The 11,130-nt window shown below is 39.2% G+C and overlaps 1 protein-coding gene across 1 annotated transcript in view; it reads left to right on the top strand.

Annotated features, from left to right (window-relative positions):
* Positions 1-11,130, top strand: part of ZYG11B (zyg-11 family member B, cell cycle regulator) — an 87,127-nt gene that overhangs the window by 19,934 nt on the left and 56,063 nt on the right. The window contains exon 2 of the mRNA XM_008580674.1: positions 5,565-5,730. Coding sequence (XP_008578896.1) covers positions 5,565-5,730 — 166 coding nt within the window. The remainder of the gene's footprint in view (positions 1-5,564; positions 5,731-11,130) is intronic.

Consider the following 11,130-nt stretch of genomic DNA (forward strand, 5'->3'; position numbering starts at 1 on the left):
AGCCAGGGGAAGATGAACCCAGCTGCAACTAGGCAAGCTGCCGCCACTGCCCTGGGCCCCTCTGGGGTCCCAGGCAGGGAGCCAGGGGAAGATGAACCCAGCTGCAACCAGGTAAAGAGCACACCAAAAACACCATTTTCACATAGGTAGCCCACCATAGCCACTGCACTTGCCATGGCTGCCACAAAAGTGGCTAGTCTCTATAGCAGCAGTCACAGCCACCGTGCAGATGGCACACCAGACTCTCAACTGCATTGACACAAGGAGAGGCACCAGTGGCGACCAAAAAAAAAAAAAAAGGAGGTCCTTTCTCTCCACAAAGCATACTCCAGAGTAATAGAGGAAGCATCTGATTATGATAATAGGGGAGGACTTGATCACACCTGTGTCAGTACTGGACAGATCATCTAGGCAACAAACTAACAGAGGAACAGTTAATCTATCAGATGAAGAGAACAAATCTATGGTTATTAGTGGGGGGAGGGGAGGGTGGGGAGGGAGAAGGGGGAGATTGGATAAGGGGCATAAAGAATAAGGATGATTTGTAACAATGAATATGCTAATGAAATTTTTTTTTAAAAAGTACGCTATATGAATGTTGGTCGATCTTCCTTTTTCTTTTTTGGCAGCTGGCCTGTGTGGGAATTTGAACCCTTGATCTTGTTGTTAATAAACCACACTCTAACTAGCTGAGCTGACCAGCCAGCCTGGTTGATCTTTTAAAGAACTCTTGCCTGTCTACTAGGGTGTCAAGATTGTGCTAGGTTCTGGGATTCAGAAAAAATCAGCACCTGTTTCCTATTTGGTTTCTTACTACAGTTTCTCAATTCTTCCGGCAAAATATTTTTCACTTTTTTTACCCCCTATTTTCATTGCCTCTAATCCACACTGTAACAAATTGGTTCCCAAATTGTTTTTTAGTATTTATATCAATGCCAGACTAATAATTGTTCTGTCAGAGAGATTATATGGTGTATTAGAAAAAGTATGGACTTCATAATCAAGAGATCTGGGTTTATATCTTGGCCTTACTTCTTAGAATATCATGACACTGGGCAAGTCCCTTTACCACTCCTAACTTGAACTCTTTTTTTTTTTTTTTTTTCTTTCTTTCTTAGAGAAGGTAAATATCAGAGACTGTGCTGGGTTCTAGGGATAAAGGAAGATATTAAGTTCCTTGAACTTGAAGAAGCCCATGGTTGAGTGGGTGAGACAGATACTGTCATAAATAACTATAGTGTAACATGGAATTATAAAAGAAAACTAGCTTTGGAATTAAATATAAAGGGCAGCATATGTAGTGATAAAAGCATAGACTTAATTCTAAAGTCCAATTGCTTGGGTCTAATCCTGAGTTATTAGCTCTGTTACCTCAGTGTCCTTATCTGTAGAATAAGAATATATTTTATACTGATGCAATTTAATTAATAGAATTCTTATGAGAAGTAAATGAAATTATGTATGTAAAGCACAGTGTGTATATATATATATATATATATATATATATATATAGTACATAGCTTATATTAGCATATAACTGCTCAATAATTATGATTATAATATTAGTAGAGCAGTTAAGAGCTTAAAAATGTCAGCTTTGACTTCATGTTGGAGTCCCAGTTTAGCAACATGCTGGCCATGTAAATATAAGGAAGATATTTAACCTAAGCCAGTTTCCTCATCTTCAAAATGCATATTATAATTGTGCTTGGCCCAGGATATAGAAATTGAAAGAGCTCATTTATCTAAAGAGCTGTGCACCAGGACCTGATTCATAGTAAGTGCTTCATAAAAAATAGCTGTTGTGATTTTTATTCTTGCTCTGCCATCTGCTGGCTGTTTTATCTTTGATATGAAAATTAATCTTTCTGTGACTTACTTTACCCACTTGGTTCAAAACAAAGTTGTTTTGAAGATTACAAATGAACATTAGTGCCTGGCACCATGCAGTTCTCATTCAGTACAAAATAGATATTGTCAGTGGTACAATTTAATTTTTCAGGTGCTGAGAGTAAAATGAATTCTACCTTACAAATTCGGAAAGGTATCATGGAACTAGTGAGCTTTGATTGAATTTGATTGAATTTTGAAGGATGAATGAGATTTTTGCCATTAAATGGCTAATCTAAACAAAGGCTCAGAGGTGTGAAAATGTCTATTACAGTGCTTAGGGAACATTTAAGTGCTAGGCTGCATTAAGGAATACTCAGTGTATCTGGCAGCTGTTTGCTGGGAGAAGGGAATATTGGGAAATGAGGCTAGAAAGGGAGGGTGGAGCTAGTTAGTGAAACATTTTGAATACCTTGCTAACATGTTTACACTTTATTCTATAGGTCTCTGTTTTTCTTTTTTTTTTTTTTTTTTGTCTTTTTCCGTGTCCGGCAATGGATCGCAACCCTCAGTTTTGCCCCCGTACCGGACCAGGGACCGGCAACGGGATCGCAACCCTTGGCGCTGCTTCCTGCGCCTCGCTCAGCCAGTGAGCGGGAACCGGTCTGTATGTGGGATCCGAGCCCTCGGACGGGAGTGCCGCCGCGCTTCCCAAGAGGCGCACTTATCCAGTGCGCCACTGGGCCAGCCCAGTATTGGGTCTTTTTAAAGTGGTTGGAATGAGATGAAATCTTCCTCATATGTGAGAATATATCAATGATGTAGATCCTCATCATATATAACTCCCCAAGACACATACAGCAAAAAACAAAACACATATTATCAAAACATAATATGAGAAAGTCATTCAAGATTAATTTATTATGGGCCGGCCCGGTGGCGCACTGGATAGTGCGCCACTTGGGAAGCGCGGCGGCGCTCCCGTCCGAGGGTTCGGATCCCACATACAGACCGGCTCCCGCTCACTGGCTGAGCGAGGCGCAGGAGCAACGCCAAGGCTTGCGATCCCGTTGCCGGTCCCCGGTCCGGTACGGGGGCAACACTGAGGGTTGCGATCCGTTGCCGGACACGGAAAAAGACAAAAAAATAAAAAAATAAATAAATAAAAGGTCTCTGTTTTTCTAACTTTTATTTCTAACAACAGAGGAAACTAAACTTCTTTTGGGATAGGGAAGGGAATTACTTGAAACCAGTGTTACAAACAGGAATTTCTTCGTAATCTTGTGTTTTATCTTAAAGTTTGTGTGACATCTGTCTTCTACTACATTTTTTTTTCAATACAAAAATATCGAGTTATTTACTGGTTACATAACTTCCCTTCCCTCAGCTCACATACTCTTATCCCCTCAAATAATATTTAAGTTTGTTTATATTCTAAGAAGATGTACCACATTCATCCTGTAGCTTTAGTGCCCTCGCATATCTCTACTGGGGAACCCTTGTACGTGCTTCCAGCATGAAAACTGTGGTTACAGATGATACAGAGTCTGAAATTTTTTTAGAAGGGGAGTGAGGGGATAAGGGCTATGCATTACAGCTGGGTTGGGCCAGATGGAGTAGAAGCTACTTTAATTAATTAAGGAGACCTTTCCTGTTGGGCCAGATGGAGTAGAAGCTACTTTAATTAATTAAGGAGACCTTTCCTGTTGGGCCAGATGGAGTAGAAGCTACTTTAATTAATTAAGGAGACCTTTCCTGTTGGGCCAGATGGAGTAGAAGCTACTTTAATTAATTAAGGAGACCTTTCCTGTTCTTCCTATAAGTCATTTAGTCTTTGAACTGTGTGGATTACCTTGTGATCCAAATTAAGTCAGACTTGACCTCATCTCTCTCCTGCTTTTTCAGTATGAGCTTTGTTTTTACTCTGCCTGGGATGTGTCTAGTTAGCAACAGGAAAAACCTCTCTAAGCAGGGACTTCCAAGAGAGGAATTGTACAGACATCTAATTCCAGCTTCTGTTTTATCCTTCTTTGTTAGTCTTCCTGTGCTGCTGCTATTGTTTAAAAATAAAGTAGGAAACACTTCTTTTTTTTTTTTTTTTTTTTTTTTTTTTTTTTTTTTTTTTTGGCCTTTTTTCCGTGTCCGGCAACGGAGCACAACCCTCAGGGTTGCCCCCGTACCGGACCGGGGACCGGCAACGGGATCGCAAGCCTCGGCGTTGCTCCCGCGCCTCGCTCAGCCAGTGAGCGGGAGCCGGTCTGTATGCGGGATCCGAACCCTCGGCCGGGAGCGCCGCCGCGCTTCCCAAGCGGCCCACTCTTCAGTCCGCCCCCCGGCCCGCCCCCCTTTTTTTTTTTTTTTTTGGCCTTTTTTCCGTGTCCGGCAACGGAGCACAACCCTCAGGGTTGCCCCCGTACCGGACCGGGGACCGGCAACGGGATCGCAAGCCTCGGCGTTGCTCCCGCGCCTCGCTCAGCCAGTGAGCGGGAGCCGGTCTGTATGCGGGATCCGAACCCTCGGCCGGGAGCGCCGCCGCGCTTCCCAAGCGGCCCACTCTTCAGTCCGCCCCCCGGCCCGCCCCCCTTTTTTTTTTTTTTTTTTTTTTAGGAAACACTTCTCAATACTTCTGTATTTGTTTAAATTACTGGGATTTGGGGAATCATAGTTGGCAGTATGAGTTCTGTAGTAGATCTCAGATAAACGGAGTACAGCTCTAGTTCTGTCACTGGCTAGATATAAAACCTGTCTGTCCTTCCTCTTTGAATGGGGGTGACTATCCTTATTCAAGTCACAGACCTGCTTTGAGTATTAGGTGTGAAATAGTATATTTGAAATTGGTATATAAAGTTAAAAAGATAGTATACTGGTGTTGATGAAGACGCAGGCTCTGAAGCTAGACTTCCTTGGCTTGAATCGTTACTAGCTGTGTGTACCTAGACACCTTACTTCACATTTCTGTGCTCCAGTTTCTTTATCTGTAAAATGGGGGAAATGATAACATCTACCTCATAGAATTTTTGTGAAGATCAACACATATTAAATGCTAAGAATAATGATTAGTACATAGCAAGCGGTCAGTAAACATTAATTTTTATTGTTAAAGATATCTGTTAAGTGCCTACACAATGCTTGGCATATAACAGGTATTTAATTATAATACTTCAGTAGTAAAATAATAAAATAAGATGACTAAACTACAAGTCTAATGACTTGTTTTGCCATTTAATGTGTAACCTAGGCCTCTCAGTTTCTCTATTTACTGATTTTTAAAAATCTTTTGTTAAAATAATACAAATCTATTGTTAAAATACACAAATAAAGAAGACATAAAAAAATATGTAGCCTAACAAATTGTTGTAAGGCAAATGAAGACCTTTGTAACTATTACCCATGAAAAGAGATAAAATCCTTACCAGTCATCCCAGAAGCCTTCCCTGTATCCCTTCAAACACAACCCCTTCCCCCTCCAAGAGTAACTGCCATCCAGACTTTTTGGTATTTATTTCCTTACTTAAGAGACTGTATGTAAATGTTTGTTTCTGTGTCTGTTTTCTCTTGCTTCTTGAGAACATGAATCACATATTATATTCCTATCGCCTTACACAGTATCTGTCATATGATAGACATTGAATAAACACTTGATGAATAAGTAAATGAATGTTTTATTCTCTGCTTTTCTAGAAACTAACTTGTTGACTTTTATGTTCCCTTTGTGTTTCTTCCTGGGCTCCAAGGAGGAGGCATCTCCCTATTCCTTACTTGATATCTGCTTGAATTTCCTGACTACTCACCTTGAGAAGTTCTGTTCAGCAAGACAAGATGGAACACTGTGTCTGCAGGAACCTGGAGTATTCCCACAGGAGGTGGCTGATCGACTGCTTCAGACCATGGCTTTTCATGGTAAAAAATAAACAGAGGAAATAAAAATTATGTGCTGTTAATTGGCATTGTATTTTGAACTGCTCTTATGTCCATTTAATTATTTTCTTAGAAATAACAGAAAAGGCCAGATGAGCCTGATTCCAGAAAAAGGAATTAATTTATTTTTACCTATCATGTCTCTTACTGTGTAATTTATTTATTTATTTTATTTTATTTTATTTTTTTGTCTTTTTTCATGACCGGCAACGGATCACAACCCTCAGTGTCGTGCCCGTACCGTACCGGACCGGGACCGGCAACGGCAACGGGATCGCAACCCTCAGTGTTGCGCCCGCACCTTGCTCAGCCAGTGAGCGGCCGGTCTGCATGTGGGATCCGAACCCTCGGCGGGAGGGCCGCCGCGCTCCCAAGCGCACACGGGCCAGCCCCTTACTGTGTAATTTAAAATAAGCATTTTTCTTCCCTAATTTTGGCAAACTTTTTTTTTTTTTTGCTTTGAGAAGCCATTCTTATGTCAGAAATAACTTCTCTAACTCACAAAATATCCATCTTAGAAGTCTGCCATCTTAGAAGTCCATTTATAATGCCTTTTATTTGACAGTGGGAGGATTAATACTGTTATGGAAAAACTCGTTTCTGGGCCGAGCCCGTGGTGCACTCGGGAGAGTGCAGCGCTGAGAGCGCAGCAGCGCCCTCGCTGCGGGTTCGGATCCTATATAGGGATGATCGGTGCGCTCACAGCGCTCACTGGCTGAGCGCGGTATGGCAGGTCTCAAAAAGGACAAAAAAAACCTCGTTTCTGCTTTTGACCTTTGAAGTGGGAAGTCTCAGCTAACTTAGTACTTCTGTTTACAAAAACAAATTCTGAAAATAAATTGGGAAAGTTTTATCTGTGAAATTCTGGTTAAATATATTGAGTATTTTTGTTACTTCTATTTACATTTTAAGTTGAAATGTCTATATATCTTTAGGGTTTATAAATTCTTACAAGTAGGGAAGATGATTTGTCCACAGAAATAAAATAGAAAGAAAATTTGGCAATAATAATAGTTATCATTTATTGGTTGCTTGTTATGTGTCAATCATTTTATATATGTTTTCATGGAATTTTCTCAAAAACTCTATAAAGTAGCTATTATTATCCCCATTTATATACAGATAAGGAAACTGAGGTTCAGAGAAGTACTTGCTGAGGGTCACATTGCTAGTAAATGGTGAAGTCCTGGTTCATGTGCAAGTATGTTCAATTCTAAATATATGCTCTTCCCACTGTGCCACATGTCCTTCTTACACCTATGTTAGAGGTATCCGTGCTCCTAGATGCCAGATAATTGTTTACACTTTTGCTGTGACTTTAAATATGTATATAAAACTATTAAGCATGACTGCAGATAATGCATTCCAAGGAAGGGTGGGAAGAAAGGCTGTAATAGAGGCATTTTAGAATAATTTAGGAAAGAAAAAGCTATACTCCTTGGTTTTCACTAAGTTGCTCGAGTCCTCGGTGTCTTTGAACTTTTCCTACCTGCCATGGGAACTAGGGTAAATTTTAGTTAAGTACTGTATACGTTAAAAGTAAAGATCCCTTATAAAGCTGCAGAACAATTTAAGAGATTATGCCAGTGCTAACATTTCTTTGTAATCTCAATTTAATGATTATGTGCAGCATATTCAATTTAAAAAATGGTCTTATAAATCAAAAGAATGAGTGTTAACTAAAGTTTTAACTTTGCCAGATTCAGTGGTCCTTTTGAAATATAACTACTGATAGCTAATAATAGCAGCTAGCATTTATTGAATGCTCATTATTATATGTCAGGCACTGCGGCACATGCATTATATGGATAAAATAATGGAAGTGGTTTTTAAGTAAGCATAACTAAATAACTGTCCTTTGGAGTGATGTCTTGGAGAGACTATATGCTTGATCAGAATGTATTTTTTACCTCCTCTTTTCAAACTGCCTTCAGGTAAAAAAAACTGAGTACCAGCCAGCCTCCAAAAAAAAAAAGAAAACTGAGCATCAGAGTAGTAACTTGCTTCTCCTATTTGTGTTACCCCAATGTGGTGACCTGCCTTATTCACCAAAAAAGGTTCTCAGTTATTTAATCTCTTTGTAAAAAAATCGTATTCATCTTCAACCAATCAAGAGTGGATACTGCTGAGAATATGCAAAAGAACATGTTGCCAATTCTTGTTACAATTTTTTTTTTTTAAAAGATGACCGGTAAGGGGATCTTAACCCTTGACTTGGTGGTGTCAGCACCACGCTCAGCCAGTGAGCGAACCGGCCATCCCTATGTGGGATCCGAACCCGGGGCCTTGGTGTTATTAGCACCGCACTCTACCGAGTGAGCCACGGGCTGGCCCCTTGTTACAGTTTTTTAAAAAGTTACTTGATAAATTTTTCTGTGTTTGAAAATTTTCATAATAAAATGGGCAAAAGATGCTCTATGAATTCTTTTAAAATTGGTAATAGAATACTTTTTTTAATAGCATATTGAATTTTAAAAGTGCTTGACATTTACATTCAGAATTTTTTGCTTATTCAACCAATTCGAAGGATTAATGATGTTGGTAGCAGTCTTTATTAAAATAAGTCTGATGCTAAAAAGAGTTTTACTTATTGGGGTCTGTGATTCTCTTCATAATCTTTGCTCATTGTGTCTGTGTTTTGGTGCTAAAATTTTTCCAGGAAATGTGGGTATAAGAGCTAGAAATCAGAATAAGAATTTTTTCATCTAATAATAATATCTCTGTGTCATACTGTCTACGTAATCAAGTTTATAAACCTTGACATGTTCAGCATTCTAATTTGAGATTAAACTGGGAAGAGTAATATCTTTTAAAACATTACAAATTGCTTCCTTCAACAGCCAAATAGACTTTCTAGGTGATTGAAAGTTTATATCCTCAGACTATTACCCCAGTCATCGGTAGGTCACGTTGTTGCTCACCTCAGCTGTCTATAACTTAAACCAGAAAGAAATAAAAAAAGCTTTGGGGCAAAATTCTTCTATTTAGGCTTCTATACTTTACTCTTTGAAAGAAGCCATTGACTTGCCATTTACAGCATATTGTTTTTTAAATATATACAGTCTAATTACCTTGGTTCTCTACCATAGCAAGTTAATAACTGCAAATCTAGGGCTGGCTGGTTAGCTAACTTTGTTAGAGCTCAGTGTTATAACACCAAGGCCAAGGGTTCAGATTGCTGTACCAAAAAAAAAAAGAAAAAAAACCCTGCAAATCTGAAGGGGACAGGCTGCCAACTAAAAATACAAGTGGTTAGTAGGACATTAAAGGATGATTTAGCATAAACACATTGTAGCAAGTACAATAATTATTGGTCATGAAAAAAGCTAAATGATTCTTTGGTATGTTTATTTTTGAAGGAAGGATAAGATACCTAGAAAGATTTCCTTCAAATATAGTAAAGGGCATTTGTGTAGTATTTCAGTTTGCAAAATGCTTATGTATATCATCTTATTTAATCTTCACTGCAATCCCTGTCAGAGAGATATAATTATTCACATTTTACAGATAAGGACTTAGGCTTGTGGAGTAACTTGTCCACTGTCAAACAGCAAATAAATGTTGGAACCAGGGCTCAAACCCAGGACTGGTTTATAGAACTCATGCTCTTTTCCTTTTTTTAAACTCCCTGCTCTTTTAATTCTATTACTGTCAAATGTAGACACTTAAACTTAGTTATTAAAGAAATTCTCTTAATGTAGACTGACCCAGAGAGGCCAGGAATAACCCATTTTTCCAAATGTATATGTATAATATAAAATTTTGTAAGGCACTGTGATAATCACTATAAGATTAAAATCTGTCTTAATTAACTAAAGAGTCTGAGGCTGTATAAAACAAAACTAACATTTTGAAATATGTGTACATTTATTTTGTGGCGTAAACAAGGAAAACATTGATCTTAACCCAGGGTCTCTTTCCATTTTTGGTTTTTCAAAGGTCCTTAACAGAAGATCTCCAATGTGTGTGTGAAATGAGTTATCTGTGGGTGCAGAAGAGGCCTGTAGAAGTAAAATAATGTATTAGAAGAAGCTCCGGAGAGGAAATTAATTAACACCCATTGTGTGTCAGGCACTATGTTAGGTGTTGAGTGTGTAATATTAAACACAACATGAATCCTGCTCATGGAGCATATAGTCCAGTGGAAGAAATAATTAAGAAGTAAACAAACAAATATAGAATTACAACTTGTGATAGGGTCTCTGAGGGAAAAAAACCTTTTATCTCAGGAGGCATAATAAAAGAAGGGATCTGTTTAGCTTGGGTGGTCAGAGAAACCTCTAAGAAGGTGATGCTGAGTTGAGACCTGAATAATGAGAAGGAAGCAGGTCAGTAATATAAAGATGGGGCCCCTCAGCATTGCCCAGGAATTCTTGAGTATTTCCCTGGTCAATTATCCAGTGCTCCTAACAATAGTTTCAGATTTTCTTTGCTCTTTTCAGACTTTCTACCATTTACTCTTTGCAAGAAAATTGAAGCCATCAGATAGAATTACCATAACTCCATGTCGACATACTTTCAAATATTTCTTAGTGATTTTCTTCCTTCCTCCCTTCTTCCTTTCTTCCCTTCCTCCCTTCCTCCCTTTCTCCCTTTCTCCCTTTCTTTTTTTTTGCCGCTGGCCAGTATAGGAATCCAAACCCTTGATTTTGGTGTTATAACACCACACTTTAACCAACTGAGCTAACCAGCCAGCCCCGGAGTGATTTTTTAATTAAACTTTTTATTTTGAGACAATTGTAGATTTACATGCAATTGTAAGAAATAATACAGACATTGGGCTGACCCGGTGGCGCACTGGAGAGTGCGCCACTTGGGAGCGCGGCGGCGCTCCCGCCGAGGGTTCGGATCCCATGTGGAGACCGGTTCCCGCTCACTGGCTGAGCGCGGTGCGGGCGCAACACCGAGGGTTGCGATCCTGTTGCCGGTCCCCGGTACGGGCGCAACACTGAGGGTTGCGATCCCGTTACCGGTCAGTAAAAAAGACAAAAAGGAAAAAATAATAATAATAATAATACAGACAGATCCTGTTCCTCTAATGGTAACATCTTGCAAAACTATACTACAGTATTGCAACCAGAATATTGACGTTGATACAGTCAAGATTTCCATCTCTACAAGGATACCTCATTTCCCTTTTATAGCCACACTCACTTCTCTCCTGCCCTCACACTCTCTTCTCTCCTGCCCCCACACTCTCTTAAACCCCTGGCAACTATTTCTGTTCACTATATCTATAATTTTGCCATTTCAAGAAGGATATATAAATGGAATCATTCATATATAAACAGAATTATAAAAACTTTCGGTATGGCTTTTTTGACTCAGCATAAGTCTCTGGAGAGTCTTTTTTTTTTTTTTTTTTTTTTTTTTTTCCTTTTT

Source organism: Galeopterus variegatus, unplaced genomic scaffold (genome assembly GCF_000696425.1).
Source record: "Galeopterus variegatus unplaced genomic scaffold, G_variegatus-3.0.2 Scaffold6, whole genome shotgun sequence".
NCBI lineage: Eukaryota > Metazoa > Chordata > Mammalia > Dermoptera > Cynocephalidae > Galeopterus > Galeopterus variegatus.